Source organism: Erpetoichthys calabaricus, chromosome 2 (assembly GCF_900747795.2).
Source record: "Erpetoichthys calabaricus chromosome 2, fErpCal1.3, whole genome shotgun sequence".
In the NCBI taxonomy this organism is placed as follows: Eukaryota; Metazoa; Chordata; class Cladistia; order Polypteriformes; family Polypteridae; genus Erpetoichthys; species Erpetoichthys calabaricus.
This window is the reverse complement of record NC_041395.2, coordinates 89,245,868-89,266,491: the sequence shown is the minus strand read 5'-3', so window position 1 is coordinate 89,266,491 and position 20,624 is coordinate 89,245,868. Positions and strand designations below refer to the sequence as shown.

The 20,624-nt window shown below is 36.1% G+C and overlaps 1 protein-coding gene across 2 annotated transcripts in view; it reads left to right on the top strand.

The window, feature by feature from the left end:
- Positions 1-19,426, top strand: part of nudt17 (nudix (nucleoside diphosphate linked moiety X)-type motif 17) — a 36,591-nt gene extending 17,165 nt beyond the window's left edge. For both annotated transcript variants that reach the window (XM_028794077.2, XM_028794078.2), the window contains exons 6-9: positions 378-470; positions 2,286-2,384; positions 11,740-11,876; positions 16,148-19,426. In XM_028794077.2, the coding sequence (XP_028649910.1) occupies positions 378-470; positions 2,286-2,384; positions 11,740-11,876; positions 16,148-16,355 (537 nt within the window). In that variant the 3' untranslated portion in view covers positions 16,356-19,426. The remainder of the gene's footprint in view (positions 1-377; positions 471-2,285; positions 2,385-11,739; positions 11,877-16,147) is intronic.
- The last annotated feature ends 1,198 nt before the right edge of the window (positions 19,427-20,624 follow it).

Below are 20,624 nucleotides of genomic sequence, written 5' to 3'. Positions count from 1 at the left end.
AATAAAGTATCCTATCTATCTATCTATCTATCTATCTATCTATCTATCTATCTATCTATCTATCTATCTATCTATCTATCTATCTATCTATCTATCTATCTATCTATCTATCTATCTATCTATCTATCTATCTATCTATCTTTTTTCTCACTTTGATTAGCAATTGACCTTAGATAAATGAATTTTGCATGGTGAGGCTGTATGCGCAGTAAGTGGCTTGTGCCTTGACCGGAGCTTGTTCTTGTGTTATGCCCAGTGCTACTGCATTATTGCTTAAACATCATTTGCAACCTTATATTGGTATATGCAAGTTTAGTAAATCAGGTAATGAATCTTGCTGAAACATTCTTTTCCTACCATAATCTTCATTACTTTAGCTTCTGGATGCTGGAATGAGAGAACTTCAGGAGGAAACGGGCATCACCCTGGGCCCAGAAGAATATTCTTCCCAAATGCTAGGACTGTGGGAGGTAATGGTTATAAACAAATAATACTAACATATCAATTCATAATTTAAAAGTACTGTTTATTTCAATTTGTATCTAAAGACAAATAGTTTCTTACCAGCTTACATCACTTACACTTCTCAAATCGTAAACGGTGTGCATCTGTGTATAGCGAAAAGCGCTATATAAATGTAATGAATTATTATTATATTATTATTATCAATATCTTTGTGTATGAAATGGCAATGATGTCTGCTAGTAGACTAATAAATTGTATTTTTCCTGCAACATACTGAACCATCTGCATTTTTTTTGTATCAGGGTAAACTAGTGCACTAGTATCTTTGGTTGGTTGGATACATATTCAAGAATGGTAAACTAGTGCACAGAGGTCCTTGTTTGTTTGGATACATATTCAGAGTTTCTCTGTCATTAATAAGTGATGTTGTCCTGGTTGCATATCAGAAAATATTAGACAGACATTCCAACTTTTTATAAGGAGTTAACACACCGAATGGGTTTCTAGAGAGGCTTACGCACCTGTAGTTTGATGGGAAATGTGTCACGAGTCACAAATTATAATGCAGGTGCACTATGGCACAGCTTGCTGTGTCAAGTATTTTAACATTTTGCTGCACTCAACGCTATCAGTTCATGAATTATGAAACGCTCAGACATGCAGAAATCTTTCCAAGCAACTGTATTTATCATGTCAGATCCCTCCCAAAACCCCTCTTCTAACCCACCCTACAGTGTTGTAATACTTGCTAGTATGACCATTCCTTGAGGGTGAATATTTAATTTCTTATTATAAGTAAAAAAAAAAATCATCATATTACAAGAGTATATGCAAGACACTGTAATGTAATTTGTTAATCAATTAATTTCCTAGCCAACCCTCCATGCACCTTCTGCACCCCTTAGAGGCCTACATAGTGTAAACACCAACTCTAAAACCATTTCATAGTAACTCTGCCTCAGTAAGAACAGAATAAAAGTACATTTTTTAAGACAACTTCTCTCAAAAAAATGAAGAAATCTAAGGGCTTTCAGATGATTAAATCAATTTTTTAATAACCTCAATTTTAACGTCATAACTTTGAAAGACATTTCCCTGTATCAATGATGATCAATATCACATAACTGATTTCTTATTTTAAGTATTTATATTTATTGTTTTAAAGAAGAGAGCAGAAAGAGTATTTTTATTTACAGGTCTAATGGCCTTGATTGACTTTTAAAAGTAAAAAGTCAGGGATTAATGATGAACACAACAGCCTTTTCTTTCTTCAAAATGTTGTCCTGTGACCAGTGTTGCTTCTTTTGTTGGACTTATTTCTGGTTTGTAGAATTATACTTATTCATTTTTAATATGTAGACGATGTTGCAGACCTTATTGGGAAACACTCAAACAAAAACATACTCTCAAGACACACCAAATCAATTTATGCCTTCATTTGATTAAAGATACCAGAAGAAGGTAGAGCATACAAAGAGTTTCTCTGTGCATGAAATGAACATCTCATGCAAAGCTAAAGCTGAGGTAAATATATTGTGAGGCAACAAGTAATGGTAGCTAGTGTTCAGACTGGTGTGTGTTAAAGACTTAAAAAGGAAAACAAAATTGTAAACATGCATTCCTTATTTTTACACTAAAGTAGAAGTGAATATTATTTTTTATTGCAAATTAAGAATAAAAATATTTTTGTTATTGCTAAATTTATTATTTTTGTGCATATAATCAGAGATAATTTGTGATTTTGCTCATTATTATTTTAGCAGATTATGAATAAATAAAGTTTGACCTATTGTTATTTTGGGGCTTTTTCTTTCCTTTAGTCTGTGTTTCCTCCAATGCTGAGCCGAGGATTGCCATGCCGCCATCATATTGTCTCATACGTTCTAATACAAAGCACACAAACCCATCATGAGTTACAGGTAAGCCTTTAACCTTTCTTTTGTCTAAGATTACAGTAAATCTAGCATCAGAGTGTGAGTAAATCCATCCTTTCAAAAGACTATTAAAAATAAACAAAAATGGTATGGGCTTTCAAAATATATATATAAAGCTTTCAAATGCTCTTTTCTTTGAGGGCAGGCAGTTTGCCTAATATGGTATTAAAAATGTTTATGAAATTTATTCAGTTTTACATCTAGACCACAATAGACTGTAAATATAATTGACTCAATGTATATTTCTGAAGCACAAATTAACTAATGGGCGGCAAGGTGGCACAGTGGGTAGCACTGCTGCCTCGCAGTTGGGAGATCTGGGGACCTGGGTTCGATTCCCGGGTCCTCCCTGCGTGGAGTTTGCATGTTCTCCCCGTGTCTGCGTGGGTTTCCTCCGGGGGCTCCGGTTTCCTCCCACAGTCCAAAGACATGCAGGTTAGGTGGATTGGCGATTCTAACTTGGCCCTCCCTAGTGTGTGCTTGGTGTGTGGGTGTGTTTGTGTGTGTCCTGCGGTGGGTTGGCACCCTGCCCAGGATTGTTTCCTGCCTTGTGCCCTGTGTTGGCTGGGATTGGCTCCAGCAGACCCCCGTGACCCTGTGTTCGGATTCAGCGGGTTGGAAAATGGATGGATGGATGGAAATTAACTAATACAATCAATGTCCTATGAACTCTATGGATATACTGTAATTTACAACCACACAATCTTGAACCTGGCAATACTACAATGTATGTGCATAGGAAAAAATACATGTCTACCAGGAGGCATAGCTGCCACCCAACCCAACACAGACAGACGCTAGAGGCACACTTTCAAAAGCATGCTGGATTTTATTTTGTTTCTTCACTTGTGGGCACGTCTTCCCTGTTCTCACAAGTACACAACACAGTCTCTGCACAAGCACAATCACAACCCAATCCTTTACTTTTCTTTTTCTCCTCCACTCCTCCTCGGCAAGCTTTGTCTCCCTTCTCCCGACTCTGGCTCTCGGAGTGGTGGCTGCTGGCTCCTTTTATAGCCCACCCGGAAGTGCTCCAAGTGTTTGATGACCTATTTCCGGCAGCACTTCAGGGTGTGGTGGAAGAGCTGCTTTCCAGAGCTCAGCAGCGGCTGCAGCACCTCCTGGTTATGCCCATGGATCCCAACAGGGAAACACCAATCTCCAACTCCCATGAAGCCCTGCCTAGTCACTGCTGCAACCCATGGGGGATGCCATCTAGTGTTCCTAGGGGAGGTATTGTCCTGACCAGGCTTGCTCCCCCTGTTTTCCCAGAGAAGAGGTGTCCTGGCCGGGCAAGGACTCTGGCCATCCATGACAATGTATAAATATGTGTATTAAATCTTCATGTAAATAGTATATAAAATATGTATATCTGTGTGTTTGAATGTACAGTATACATGTAAAAAATACATATTGTACTCTGAATACCTGCATGAATGGAGTGCATTACTTAAAGGCAGCATAAGGGACAACAGTGGTATTTTCTGAGTATTAGGGTAGTAATCTAGACTGCTTGCATTGGCAACATTGGCCATATCATACACAGAGGTGGCAGCCAGATATTTCCCTTGGGTGCTGGGAGTCTTAATGTGTTATGTCCCAGACACTCTTCTGACTGTCACTTGCATACAATGTTTCCGTATTGTTGTTGATGCTGATTTCATCTCCTCACCTATTACAAGAACAGCAAGAGACACTTTGAATGAATGAAAAGTAGCAGATAATATAAACATTTTTCTTTTTATCATAAAGCTGATGTGGTCTTAACTTGGTCATCTAATCTGTGCATCTTTTTGATCAAATATAAACTGGAGTTTTTGGTTGTCAAAACTATCTGTAATGTCACACAACATACATGAAATCTGAGAAAGCATTGCACATTCTTAAACCTATATTTAAAATTTACATTTTTAATATGGCTGTATTAATTTTCACAGTTTTGCTACTTATTTGAAAAACTGTGTCTTTATGTTGTGATTAAATCAGTGTTAACTATGAACCTATGAAATCAAATTGTGCATTTTTGTAAGACAGTAAAGGTTGAAAAGTTGAAATGAAGCATAATCATTTAAGAACATGTAGATAAGCAATTTTGGAAAACTGCTGGAATTAATAGAATTAATAGATAATATTAATAGAATTAATATTATCATTGGTCATTTTGATTCATTTTTTTTTATTACTGATAAGGTATTGCACTGAATATATTTTAAACACTACTAAGTATTAAAATAAGATAACACACTTGCTCTAAAATTAAAAAAGGAAACTGTGTACTTAGGTACTGCCATCAGATGGACTTTCTGTATGGTTTAGCATCTAATTTTAGCTCCTTCTGAGATGCTTTATTGCTGTTTGGTATGTCAAAGTTATTTTATATCATGCTTCAGAATGGTAAAGTGCAGTTGGAGGCTTCCCTCTGGCTTTCTCAATGCATTCTGGTGCTGCATGTTGATTTATTCAGCCTGCACACCTGCAGTAGAGGTTTGTTAATGTAGCGACCATAACTGCATACAGATTTTCGGATTTGTTCTTGCAATCATCTTATATAGTTTATGTATAACATATTTAGACTTATTCTGTACTCATTTTAATCTCATCTCTACACTGACATGTGGTGGATAGGGTCAATTCTAGTTTGACCCACACGTCTTTCTCAAAAGTTGAAATTTCTAGCTCTTCAAATCTTGTATAATTACGTTTATTGCATTTTGCTTCTTATATTGTGTGGGAAAGTACTACAACCCCTAAGTCCTGGGTAAAATGTCTTGCTGGTCACTATCTGTGTTGAGTTTGTTCATTCTACCAGCATCTGCAAAAGATTTTTCTCTGTTATTTCTCATGCATTACAAAGATTAGCACATTGGTTGTTAGCACAGGCATAAGCTATGGCTTCACATTATCTCCATAAGCAGGTTCAATACGTGGATTGATAGAAAGGTGGATATCCATTATTATTATGTTTCTGGAAAGTGATTTATAAGATACCAAGGTAAACTGAATGATCAGTAACCGAGAAAAAACATGTATACTAGTGCAAACAGCCAGAATATGTTGTTATTAGTATCCAAACAGAGAGAAAATGAATATCATGTCCATCTCACATGTCCAGGTGATAACACCCTGTGAGGTATGTGTATGTTTTACCCATGTCTGCATTGTTTTCCTTCTGTTTTACTTCTGTAGACGTGAATGTTGGGTTTATTAGCCTCTTGTAATGAGAGAATGTTGGACTGGGATGTGTCTTGCAGTGAATTGAAATATTGTCCTGGGTGTGTTGTTGTTCTTTACCAAGTGCTACCAGGAATATTTTTGACTCCTTATGACCCTCAGTTAGGTTACAGTAAACAGATAGCTGGATAAATGTAATTTTTCACATATCTGTCCAGATCTGAATTTAATTCAGATCCATCCATATACTGTAGATTTTTACTGACAGTTGGTTATCTGTTAATCTAAACTAGCTCTGTCATAGCATATTTTACTAAGCTATTAGTTACATCTTTATTCTGTATATCATTTATATAAATGAAAAAGAACCATAGATCCAGCGCTGATGCTTGTTGGACCACATTTTTATCAGACTCAGAAAAAGTTCCTTCTACTGTGTTGTCAATGTTTATGGCAGTTGTGTTGCTATTTGTACATTGTGTTGAGGACTCCAGTCTTAAAAAGTAACAAGTCTATCATTTTGCTTCTTCATGAAAAAGATTTTTGATTGTTGAGTAAAATATATTATCATCTCCTCTATAATCAGTGTGACAGATAGGGGGCACTGTCGTCCCCTTGAACCTTCAGATCAGACGCCAGACACCTGGTAAAAGTCCAACGAATTATTTTATTTGAACAAATACGTGCACAAAGCACCTCCACCTCCACTATCCAATAATAAATCAATAATCCAATAATCACATTACAATTCACAATAACAATAATCCTCCTCACCTTCCAGCAGCTCAGTCACCCTTCCTCCCAACTCGGCTCAACAGCTGGGATCTCCCCACAGTTCTTTTATACTTCTTTTTTTTTTTTTTTTTTTTTTTTTTATTTATTTATTAATTTTATTGTAATCATTCCATACAAATAGATCAATTTATACAAAAAAAGTATTGAAGACAAATCAGACCCCACCATTGAGAAGGAGAGCATGGCCAAAGGAGAATTGCTTAGGGCTTTTTAATAGGGCAAAAATAAACAAAAGAAAGGAAAAAATATATATAGGTAAATAAAAAAAATTTAGAAGGGAAAGAAATGCGGAAATAATTATTTCTTTTTATTCTAAAATATTATTGATTAGATCCTGCCAGGTTTTGAAAAAATTCTGTACAGATCCTCTAAATGAGAATTTGATTTTTTCCAATTTCAAATAATATAAAACATCAGTTTCCCACTGACTTATCAGAGGAGAGTTAGGATTCTTCCAATTTAACAAAATAAGTCTGCGTGCCAAAAGTGTAGTGAATGCAATCACCGTTTGCTTGTCCTTCTCCACTTCAAGTCCGTCTGGAAGAACACCGAACACAGCTGTTCATGGGTTTGGGGGAATTATGATACCAAGGCTGTCTGAAAGGCACTTAAAAATTTTGGTCCAAAATGATGTTAGTTTGGTGCAGGCCCAAAACATGTGAACCAGTGAGGCAGGAGCTTGGTTGCAGCGTTCGCAGGTTGGATCTTGCCCTGGAAACATTTTGGACAGTTTTAAGCGAGACAGATGAGCTCAATTATATAATTTTTAGTTGAATAATTCTATGCTTTGCGCATATGGAGTTCGAGTGAATTCTCTGCAATGCTACCTTCCACTCTTTTTCTGATATATTGATTAAGAAATCTTTTTCCCAATGTCCTCTTGGATCTTTGAAAGGAAGGGACTCTAAAAAGATTTTATATAATGCGGAAATGGTGTCTAATTCCTCGAAACTGAGCAGTATTTTTTCCAGCATGGTGGAGGGTACGTGATGAGGAAAATCGGGCAGTTTCTGTTTAACAAAGTTTCTAATTTGAAGTTAGTGAAAGAAATGTGTAGCTGGGAGGTTGAATTTGGAACGTAATTGTTCAAAGGATGCAAATATGTTGTCTATATAAAGATCTCTCAGAAATTTAATCTGAAATCCTTTCCATGTATTAAAAACTGGGTATGTTTGTGAGGGTTGAAAGAGGTGGTTCTCTTGCAGAGGTGCCACCGATAAAAGATTTTCCATCTTAAAATGCTTTCTAATTTGGTTCCATATTCTGAGTGAGTAAAGCACAATTAGGTTATTAGTATATTTGCGATAACTTGCATTTATTGTAGTGCAGAGCAGGGAGTATAAAGAAGTACTACAGGATTTTATTTCTATTGTGGGCCAAGCCTGTGTATGTTCATTTTTTTGTGCCCAGGTTTTTATGGCTTGTATGTTTGCTGCCCAGTCCTTTTATACTTCTTGACCCGGAAGTGTTTCTGTCCCTCTGTCCATGTGACTTTATAACACTTCCGGGTCAGGTAAAACTCCTTTTCTTCAGCCTGGAAGTACGTCATTTCCTCTGTCGCTGTGACTAGGATGTACTTCCGGGTTATAGGGAAAATACAAGTCCTTGAGCCTCCCTCTGGCGGCCCCCACGGTATCCAGCAGGGCTGTGAAGGAAAACTCCAAGGTCCATGATGCCCTGCTGGAATTCGGGGCCCTTCCATGTTGCAGAGATGGCTCCATCTGGCGGCTTGGGAGTATTGGCTGGGATAAGCTGCCGGCCATATTCCACACAGATATTCTTCATTACAACTATTAGTAAAGCCCCTTTAGTCAATGTCTGCTAACACTCTAGTTTTGAATAGATATATGGTTTCATATTAGTAAAAAGCTTACTTTGAATGTGGACCAAAAGCACAGTTGTCATGTTAAATCTAAGAGAAATGTTTGGCTATGAAAGACATTTATTAAAATAAAGAGATATTTGAGCTTTAAAAAGGAAAAAAAAAGTGAAATGCTAATTACAAGAGGACACAGGTATGAAGAGAGGCCTACATGATGCATTTATTTATTTAATTAATTTATTCATTTTTTAATAACTTTTACTGAATTTATTTAAAGCATGTAACATTCCATACAAGCAAGTCAAACTTAACAAAACTAAATTCAGTTCAACCCAACCCTTAAGAAAGAGAGAAAGGCCAACAGCCAGGGTAAAACTTTTGAGAGTTGTCATTATGTATAAACGTGTATGCATATTCTAGCAATCACCTTAGCTGAGAGAAGTGTGTGATAACTGGAAAGTTGGGAAAGTGACTCCAACCCTTAAGAAAGAAGACAAAATGGATTCCAATGATTATAGACCAGTAAGCTTTATTTCTCAAGGATGGACATAATCAGTAGCCCAGACACCAGGGACTTCCAGTATTTTATTTTGGACAACCAAACTACAGATTCACAAAAGACCTGTGGACTACCTTATGTTTTGGATCTGCAGTAACCACAGTGTAGCACACACACACACACTAGTGAGCAATATAGAAAAATTGTGCAGCATGTTTATAAAGCAAGCATGAGAAACTTTAGCATTAACTTTAAAGCAACTGGGTCAGAGAAGGCAAGAAAAGTTGTATGTCCTCTTCATTTTACCACAATGTAAATAAGGTAATTATTAATGCATATTTTGTTATGGATTAAAAAAAGTAGTGAGGTCAAGGTGAACTGTTTCATTCCTGCTTCAATATTAAATACAAGTGAAAGGAATCTTAACTATAGGCAGTATTATGACAACATTAAATGAAAAAAAGGTTTTCAAATACACTGGACGAACTTTTTTCTGCGGATTTAATAAAGAGCAAAATAATGATGACTGCAGGGAGGAGACAGCATCATAATCAAGTCAAAAGAATTTACTGTGCTGTATATAAAAGCAGTCTTTTGGTTTCAGACAATACTAATTTTAGTATTGAAAAGGTGAGAAAGCATAGTGCCATTAGATAGTAGGATCTAGCAAATGCTGATTTAGTGCTGGGCCATTTCATGAAATTTGCAACACGGAAATAAAAATGTACACTGATATACAGTAACTGATAACTCTTTTCAATTGAAAGGGCTTGCTACAGCTGAGAAAATGACCTAAAATATCTAGCAGCTTATTAATCACATGTGATTGTTTGAATGTTTCAACAATGCTTCTGTCACAAGTTTTCAAGAGATTGGACTTAGGAAATGGCCATTAACCTTTAGAAATCAGAGGGCTATACTCCAATACAAGCAGATTTAGCCTGATGCAGTCACAGATCGGATGTGAGAGGAATCTCATAAAAATAGGATGCCCACTAACCATGAACTGATGTGTACTCTCGATTAACATATAATAATGCCCTCCTCCATGGTATACTGTTAGTTGTGAAAACACTCCTTAGTATCAGTCCGAACAGTGCGGAGTGTGAACATGCTTTTTTTCAGTCCTAAGACCTCGTCTTTACTAACATGAGTACCCGCTTAATGGTCCAAGTGTGTCAAATTTTAATGCAGCCTATACACAGATCACTGGCTTTGGTCAACTAAATGTTTACGGCTCTGTAAAGTATTGCAACATCAGAATAACCCTGAAGGTCACATTAATGATGTTTTTGACAGAGAAACTAATCATAGGGATTAAATGATATCTGAGATCAAAATTTAAGAGTATAATATTAATGCAGCATTCAGTTCATTTTTGTTGAAATACTCAAGTACATTGGTAAAAAATCAACATGACTTACAGTAATCCTTTAATCATCTATTTAATAAAATATTCTCTTCTAAGATGCAGATGAGGTTTATTGTACTGTACATTTTGTAGAAGATGGAGTGGTGTGCACTTGTGTACAGCAAAACTTCACAAACAAACATTGCTGTAAAAAGTTGAAGGTAACTGCCTACCCCATGTATAAAGCTGTGCTACCGGAAAGTGTACCTGGACTATGGAGATGGAAAAGCTGGCAGCCCAGCAGACTACTATCTGTATTTACAATTCATCTACCCCTGTTAATGTCCTGTGTAAGGTTATGAACAATTTAATCAGAAATAAAGAAGGAAACTATTTGTATGAAAAATAATATTTTAAATAGCAGCCGGTATTGGGTAAAGGGGGTATAAAAAGAAAATCCTAGTAAACTAATCTGTTAGATGTGTTTTAGGAGGCAACAGGAATAATAGACGAAAGTGAAGCATATGCCATTATTTACTTAGACATTCAAAATGCCGAAGATTCATTTTGAAACTACAAAGTATAGACAAACTGGTTTATCAGCCTGGAAGGAGAAAAGCATAAACAATAGGAGAATGCTGCCCTGTGGTAATGGCTTGGAACATTACTCCTTCTAATTTAATTTTAATTACTGTACATCATGTCTGATTTAGTAAACTCATGAAAGCTGCAAGTGGCACTGAAATTAGCAAAATGGGCACTGTAAGCAACCCAAAAGGCCTTAGACAATAGTGGGTAGACACTAGTGAAATGTAGTTAATGTAGACAAGTGGTAAGTGTTGCATGCAAGCAAAAGGAACATTCATTATTTATGGACAATGCTGATCTACAGAAAGCAACCTCTTAAAAAGGTTTGTGCATATGATACAATGTTGTCATCTTGTAGGCAGTGTTTAAATGCAAGTGAGAAGATAAATAAAATGTTAGGATATATAATAAGGATATATACCAAAAGCTGATGAAAATAAATCAATAAAACTTATTCTGAAATGTACAGTGAGTCCAAACCTGGAATGCTCTGTGTAGTTTCAGTCATTATGCTACAGAAAAGACAGATCCTCTAGAAGCAATGAAAAGATGAGCAACCAAGTTCATCTTTCAACTAAGGGACATATCTTACTTTAACAAGCTGCGTGAATTTAGTCTGGATTGGGATCTGCATGGGAACCTAATCCAGGTCTTTAAAATTCTCAGATACACTACAGAAGAACTACAAGTAAGTACAAGTAGATCAGTCAGTTCTCAATTTAAATGAAATGTCCTTATTATTCAGAAAGAAGAAAACCGCTTTTTGAGTGATTTATTAAAATAAGTTTATCAACATTTGAATATATTACAAATAAAGGATTTTAAAATTTATTATAAAACTATTGTTCAATGTGATGCTGGAGAATCCGTACTAAGGTGATGATGCAAGCTTTAATTGAAGGTGTCCAAACTGTAAAACTGTATCTTCAAATATACTGTAAATGATATCAGTGCTCTGTTTAAAAAAAAAAAAACAAAAAAAAAACGGTAATATGAAGCACATTTACATCCATTTTTTAGAATTTTGGTCAAATTATGAACTACAGCCAAGGTCAAGCTGTAGTTAAACTTTTACTAGTATTTATGTTTTATGACTTTTAATGCTCTTACTCAGGAGAGATTACGCCCAAATCCTCAGGAGGTCAGTGCCTGTGTTTGGGTTGGTCCTGCTGTTGTGCAAGCCATTGTCTCATCAATTGACGGTGAAGATGATTGTGGAAGAGTGCCAGATGACCTCCCAGAAACTGTGAGGTGGGTTTTACATGAAGCAGGAAGTATGCTTGTGTTGTGTACAGTTTTTAGAAGTTAGTCCGCAGTCAGAGCCTGACTGGATATCACTGGGTGCAAGGAAGAAGCTAACCTAGGATGTGTCAGTCTGTGGCTTGGCATTAACTCTCATGCATATACCCACTCAAGCTGCCCAAATTTAGAGTCACTAATCAACTAACACAAACATTTAAAAAGAGATGGACAATACTTGCAGCACTTCTATATGAGTTGTTATTGAGCACATGACTTGTAAAGTTTATTTAATGTGAGACACTATGTATCTGTTTAAACTGATTAATTCTATTTTACCCATGTACCCTTGTAAAGTTCTGTCATGTTCTTGAAGATTTCATCTAGAATGGAATGACTAATCATAAATATTTCACCAGGATTAAACATGGTGTTTCCGTTTGGTTAATAGGTTTTACTGTAACATTCTGCATTTTTAGCTTTTGTTTTGAATTCACCCAGTATTGCAGAATATATAGATTCTACATAAAATAACACGTATAGCAGTGGGCAACACTTTTTCTTCAAGAATCCAATGTCCTGGAGTTTGCAGATTCTTCCTGTGTCTTTGGGGAGTCTCCTTCTGTTACTCCATTTTTCATCCCACATCCCCAAAGATGTGCAGGTTAGGTTTATTAATGATTTCAGTTTGACCCTTGTGTCAGTGTAAGTTGGTGTAAGTTCATAAGTGGTCCCTGTGATGAATTTGCACTCTGTCCAGGGTGTTTTCTGTTATGTACCCCATGCTGGTAGCATTGATTCAAGCCACCATTAACCCTCCAGAATAGGATTATGTGGGTTTGTTTTATTTTACATAAAAAATAAGCTTTGCTGTGCCTATATTGACTACTGTCAACCAGATGAATAGTCTCACCCAGTTGAACAAAGAACCATGTATGATACTTCCTCACTCTATTTGTCCTGGCCTCTCTTCTTCTTGTCTATTAACCTTTGCCCTAGCTCACCTCCCAACTCTGATCTCAAAGGCCTGTCTTCCATTAGGTGACTTTGAAACCTCTCCTGGAGCCACTTCAGGGCCAAGGCTGAAATTAGTTCCAGAACCCTGATCTGGTCCATAAAATCTTATGCAACCAAGGCACAGCTCCCCTTTGCGGCCCTTAAGATCTCAGCACTGTGAGTCTTCTGAAACTCTTTTAGGACAAAGTGACTAATAGGTCCATTCCAGGACCATGGGACTGTGGGTTGGCACCTAGCAGGCTGAAGGGCAACAACCTGCATCTGGCAATTTATTCTGGAATCTCATCTCTAACAAGGCAATATAATTATCTCAATACACTGTTGCCTATTTCCTCGACCATCAGAGCACTAGGCATCTATCGCAGTTGATGATTATTTTTCCCTATAGCATCCTGTTCAATATTGCCAGTTCCTTTAAGGTTTCACCTTTCTTTCAAAGCCTTGATGGGCCTTCTTCCTATCCTGTGCCACACTCTCCTGTCTGACAAGCCCAGTCAAAAATCACAGTACTGTATATATAAATGTACAAATCTTGTTATATGCTTGTATTTCATTAATGTTTAGTGCTTTAGTGCTCAGTTGACTAGGCTGTCTTTTGTTCATTGTTAAGGTGGTTATTGCTGCTTGTTGCAATGAATGTCTTGAGCATTACATTTTTTTTTAAACTGATAATATTTGGACTCAAGTTTTCTGCACTAAATAAACCTGACAAAGCACTTGTTTTCTGCTGGGAAATCTTAAAATTAATATGTGCAAGTCATTGGACAATCTTGTAATCTTACTTTAATTTCAGTTTTACTCCATGCATGGAAAAGATAGCAACCTTACTACAGGAAATTACTAAACACTTAGAGACAATGATGTGAATAAGTGTCAAAAGACACTGCCGACATTCTCGTTACCCTGAATACTTGCTAAATATCTCATTTGTAAAGTTTCAATTTACTCATTGATTGTGGTAGGTAGTTGTGCACAAGAAATCACTTTGGTAAATAATTTAGGGCTCTTATGAATAAATTCTTTTAAAGAAATTTTATTTGTTTCCAGATACATACATTATGATAGAATATCCATAATACAACAATCAAATACACACTGCTGTAAACAAAAGATGAAAAATCAGTACTTCCAAAATACAATTAATCTAGCAAATCACAAAAAGAGTGAAGATTCAGTGATGGGGTGGAGTGGTGGCTCTGAGGCTAAGGATCTGTGCTGGTATCCAGAAGGTTGCCGGTTCAAATCTCCATCACTGCCAAAAGAGATCCTACTCTGCTGGGCCCTTGAGCAAGACCCTTAACCTGTAATTGCTCCAGGGGCGCTGTACAATGGCTGACCCTGCGCTCTGACCCCAAGGGGTATGCGAAAACTAACAAATTCCTAATACAAGAAATTGTATAAGGCGAAATAAAGAACAAACAAAAAAAAATAATCTTAAACAACACTAAAACCCCACCCTTAACCAATGCAGACTGCCAAAAGTGAATTATATTAAACTACCTCGTATTGATCAAAACAACAGAAGTCAGACAGAAATGTTGGCAGAAGCCCAGCAGACCTACTGTATTTTAAGATAATGCTAATACATTTTTGACAGATTCTGTAGAGCTCTGTACAGTTCTGTGCAAAGAAGATTAGGTATTTTCCTTGTGTGGGGTAATATATCTCCTTTTTCCCACTGAGTTAAGGAGGGTGCATTAGGATTCTTCGATGACTTGACTCACTAACAGTGTAGTGTTGAAAATCATAGGGAGTTTATCACTAGATTGATTGATCCCATCTGATATTGCTTCAGACAATTTTCTCTTTTGTCTAAGAAAATTTAGGAAAACAATAAATCCAACACTGTAGATAAAATATCTTCTCGGAGAAAGGTCTTAATTTAGGACAGTCTCAATCCCATGTCCTATCAATGCAGAAGGTAAGTGGAATCATTCACAATTGGGGTCCCTGATTTTTAATTTTTTTTTTAGATATTTTAGTGTGGTGAGTTGTGTCTGATATACAATTTTAATACAAATCACTGCCTGTTCTACACAGATTGATGAAGAAAGTCCAAGCTGGCAGTAGCTTTTTGAGCAGAATAAAATGAGTATATTTTAAAAAGCTGTCAGGTACTACTAATATGATTGTGAACGCATTTGAATGAGGGAGATCAGTGATAAAATCATGGAAATTTGAAACTGGAATAGGCTGCAGTAGACCAAAGGGACATTCTTGATACGACTTAACCTGCAACAAGTTACACAAGAAGCAATGTAATCATGTATCTTTATACATGGTTTTTCCACCAATAATACTTAATATTTATTGAAGATTGACTAACACTTTGTTCCTTAACTCTGGAGGACTATACAGTTTCCTTGAGGAATCTTCTCTGTATTAGGGTCTCTATCCTCTATAATGAAAAAAATTGGACTTTGAGAAGGATATTCTTTTTAATAAAAAGAACAGAAATAGATGTTTGTAAGAAAACACAATTTGTACATCCTCACCTTATATACTGAAAGTCCTAAAATACCTTAAGTACCCTTACTTTAAGGAACAAATATGATTTTGGGAGTTCTATTCTTTTTAACAGTATCAGTTCAGTATTAATTCTGGAGAGAGCAACTTACATCTTCCCTAGATCCTACAAAAAAACCCCTGGCATTAATAGACGGCGTTTTATAAAATTAGACTGGATAACCATCTGAACCTATAGCATTTTTGCTTTGTAAGAAATTTACGGTATCTTGAATTTTTAATAGTTTCAGTGGTTTGTCCAGTTTCCCTATAAGCAATTCATTAGGCTATGGCAGTTCCAAGTTAGTAGAAAGTTATTAATGTAGGAGGAGGAGGTGAGATACGCTTTTACTTTTTTATATTCTGTGTATAAAGACGTTCATCATTTCATAAATATTTTAGTTATTACATTATCTTTGGTAAATTTGATCCCAAGTGCACTATTCTATATGATTCCATTTTGCACTGCCTTTTTATGTATTTGTTGAGGTATAATGCTATTAGCCTTTTCTCCATGCTCCTAATAAGATTGGAATGACTAAATGCAGATAAATTGTGCCATTTCTCCCATAGTAGATTAAAATGTCTTTGCAATTGACAACATTTTTATTTAGAGTATTATTGAGTTATTTTTATTATTATTTGTGCATTCTGTATCTGTCTTGGAAGTCTCTTTAATTCTAATGTCCTTCTAGTTTGCAATTCATTTTTATTAATGATGTATGGAAGTTTATGCTTTTCTTACTTTTTTTCTTTGGTAGGATATCAGAGGTCATGAAGGATGGTGTTTTGCATCCAACCAGTTTGCCTCTTTCTGTGCTCATAAATAAAGCAACAACACAAGGACCAGACGTTGAGAGGGTTAGTACTGGTACAAAGTTTGCCCTGGAACTATGGCTGAAGACTCTAGTGATCGCACAGAGGAGTGACAGAAATCAAAATGAAAAAGGTGCTAACCCTGTCCAATAGAGAATGAGAAAAAAACATATTTAAAGTGTATTGCTTCTTAAAAGTTGAGAACCAAAATGAGAAATATTAACCGTACAGAGGGCATGAAACTGAAGATTGATCCTCTCTGATATTTCACTGCAAATAACTTGTCTTTGTGAACAATTGTTAAATACTGGTAAAGTTTTATTATGCCTTTTTATAGGCCTCTAACTCCTTTTCTAGTGTTATTTACTGTTTACAGTCACCATGACAAAACCAAACCTGAGGTTATCAGACAGTGAATCTAATTTACAGTACACATAGAGCAGATATCTTGTTTATACACTTTTTGACCTTCATTTGCAGGATATAATTCCCCAACAGCTTTTGACTTAAAACAGTTCATTTGTAATAGCTGAAAATGTTTTGCACTTTGGAGCCTGAACCTTTATGCATCAATATAAAGAATTGGCAGAAAGGTATGCCTGGCACGAAGGAGGTGAATATACTACAGAACTGAGCCTTGCTCTTCAAAGCATTTTCTTAGTAGAGAGAAAAAATATGTATGTATTATAAAGTAAAGAAAATAAATAATGTAGCATTCTCAAACATGCTTATGCTAAAATAATTAACACAATAATATACATAATGTGCATTAATAGGAAAGACCCTTATTTGTACACAGTCCACTGTTTTCTCATAATTGTTGAAGTATGTTAAATATGTACTGTATGAAATTCAAATGTGTACTTGTCATTCCAAGCTACGTTAAAATAAGAACTCTGTGCCTCAGAAAACTAAGAGCTGACCTTCTTCCTTTGGGAAAAATACTCCTTCATGTTTCACTTTTTGCATTATTTAATCATGCAGCCTACTGTAAAAAAAATTATGCTTATTTTTTGGATTTATACTCAGTGCTTTCTTTTTCCTTTGAATTAATGGATTTTATGTCAGTTAAAAGTATCTCAGTCTAGTTTTTTCCAAGAAGAAAGGCAATACACATAATCAATGATGATAAAAGCAATAAAAATGCTTTATCAGTGTCTTGTCTCCTTTCTCCACACTTAGCTTCTCTTTGTTGATAGTAACATACTTTTATATGCATAAGTGTTCTTCAGTCTGCCACAAATTATTGGTTCAGGAATAACGCCATTTGAAACTCTGGTTTAGGAATCTTTTAATAGGTGACAATGGTACTGAGTTTTATCAACAGACAAGTGATCGGTTTATAGGTGGATAAGAAAAAAGGTCTTTCCTTGTTCATTCATTTGGTTTCTAAGAGGTACAATAAAAGAAAAATGCCTTCTACAGCTTTGCTCACTCATTCACTTTCTTAGCAACACCTGTATGCAAATGGATAGTGGACGTCTGTTCAACTTTCAGGTTGTTGCCAGTGTCGATTTCTCTGTATAGATGCAGGTTTTCCTCGGGATTTCAATGGGGTCAACCCATGCTTAGCTAGCATACAGTATGTTAATCAGCAAGGGTCCAGTCACCATCTGATATGTTTTAATGCTTCCTCTTCTTTATCATGCAATTTTATTTGATTTTCCAGTTCCATGTGACAGTATTGGCACCCAAACTTGTATGCCTCTTTTAGTTTAGAGAATGGGAGATCCATTGATTGCTGATCCCCCTTGCTTAAAGCACAGATTTTAGATTTAAGGCAAAATTTTAAAGCATCTCGTTTGATAGGGAGTGATGTAAATGGAGAATATTGCTGCATTTATTAATTCATGTCTCAGCTTACTAGCAGCAAAACATATAGCTGAAACAGGAATGTCTAACATGGGTGAAGTTTTGGAGAGGGATAAATGGGTTCAGGTTCTGTAACTGTAAATGTCATTCTTTTACTTGTAAAGTAAAATGTTTTCTTCTCAGGATTTTAGTTAATGATCAGTGAGGCCATGGTATAGTCCAGCACCTGCTGTTTATTCTGCCTAGTCCGGAAGGTGATGTGAACACTAGAATAGGACACCATTTATACCTAATCTGTTTTGACATTGTTTTGTGTATTGCTCATTTTTTTCAATAACTGACTGTTTTAAAATATCTTTGGTCTGATTTAAAAAAAACACACCAAAAAAATGTAAATGTAAACAGCAGCTAGATAAAACTTGCTTTCTACTTTTATTAAAGTTAATTAAAAATTTCAGTGCCAGACTTCAGCTGCATTTTTTTGAATTTTGAAAAACTAGAAAAAAATTAGAAAAGAGGGTCTGCTAATCCACTGGCCCACTAAACTTAAAGATAATCTTATTAAAAAATAAAATTTGAATTGGTATAATGGGACGAGGAATAACTCAGATAATTAACTTACTTATTCATTAGCAGAAAAAATGACTTCTAGCTAAGAGAGTAATGTGAACTTTACTGCTGCAGACATAGCAGGTTTCAAGAGTTCAGTCTGAAGTGTCTGCATCTACAGGTGGGTTATCACAGCAGAGTTTTGCCAGACTGTGGTTCAGCAGCTTTTTTTTACTGCAGGTAATCTTTTAATTAGAAACTGATTCCTGTTTTTTCTTACAGCTTCGGGAGCATCAGATTGATTTTGTTGCCTCATTGTTCCTCTGGTCCCAAAGACATACAGTCTCTTTTATATTAACTAGCATCTTGATGGTAGTGTGGGCAGTTCCTGTTTTTACCTTCTAGGATATACGTAGACAGGCCCAGAGACCGTGAAGGCTTAAAAAAATAGCTGAGCTGGTGACTTCTGCTTCTATGATTTCATAAAATTGGCAGATGTACCAAAATTTACACTTTTGGTGCTTCTCTTATTTGCAAAAGATGACTTTTGTACAATAGAAATGGTGTGTTTCTAACCTTTTTTTTATTTTGTCAGGATGAAAATAACCTTTAACTATTTGCCCTAGTGTATGTATGTGCGTGTGTGTTTGCACTTTGTTAGACTGATGCCCGGTTCAGGGATTGCTCCTGACTTGAGCCCTGTCCTTGCTCAGATAGGCTCCAGCTTCCCCACAACCTCTGTTTAAGGAAAAAGTGGGCTTCAAAGTTGGATTCATTAATGGATGGATATTTTTTACATTTGCAAATGAACATGAATGCATTGCTTCACTAATTGCAAAGTCATTTTCTAGCCTGATCCTTTAGCACTTTTTTTTCTTTAAGTTAAAAAAACACTCCTTTAAAACCAATGGGTGTAACAATCCATTTTTATTAACAAAACATTGTTAACACCAATTTTCTTTATAAAACAAATAACTCTGGGTCTTTTTTCTTCTTGTTTTTGTTTTTTTGAGAAGTACTGTATGTGTCATGTTAAATACAGTCATGCATATTGAATAAAATATAGGGTGGTCCAGATCTAACTATGCAACTTTTAATGCAATGCAGGAAAACAATGCAAGACAAAAGAATTGTTCGAAATATCTTGTAATAAACGGATGTAGGGCAGGTGCTGCCATCTATCGGCAACAAAAATAATTTTTTGTGAATTCCCTATGTAATAAACTTAATAAGTTATAGCGTATATATGTTGATATTTTGGAAGCACCTGCTACAGAATATGAAGTGTCCCACAAAAAAAAAAAAGGAAAGCATGCATTGACATTTATTAATTTATGTTTGATTTGGAAGCCAATATCTAATGCAATGGTTAATATCCTCATTATATTATGTTAGTTTACAACAGTGTAGCAACCGCAAGATACGGGATCGCGATTCTTACACTTCACAACCTGAAAGGGAAGTGGACAATATTTGAAGGATAAAATAGCATTACCATATTCGGTCCTCGGCCCTTCTTGTTCCCAATGCATGCCCTTAAATAACTGGCAAAAAATAAAGTGCAACAGAAAGTGGGACTGATAAATATATTGACATTTGCTGTTTACATTTACTTGCGTGGTGCCTGAGTGCTCATTAGTTAGCGCCTTCCCCAGATGCCCTCCCCAGCACCCAAATCCTAACCCCCGGTTTGACACAGACAATAAAAAAAGTAAATAATAAAAAAAAGTGTTCTTTGAGAATGCAAAAAGAAAGACTTAACTTAGTCCACATATAAGAAAAAAAAATAAACCCTGAAGTTCAGTTCCTTCCATATGGCAGGAGGAAACGCAACAGTCCTCTGGAGAAACGGCTTCTCCGCGGATTATCACGAAGAAACGCAACTCATGGATCCGACTCACCAGACGGGAGTACCCGGAGAACACCAGTACCTGGCCTCTTCTCGGGGATTCGTCACCTGATTATTTCTTCGGGGTGGCCACCCACAAATAGCAGACGTCCCTGGGTGAAGTAAGATCCTGAATGATTCTTAGAGCGTAGATAGTCGCAGCCTTGCCTTCA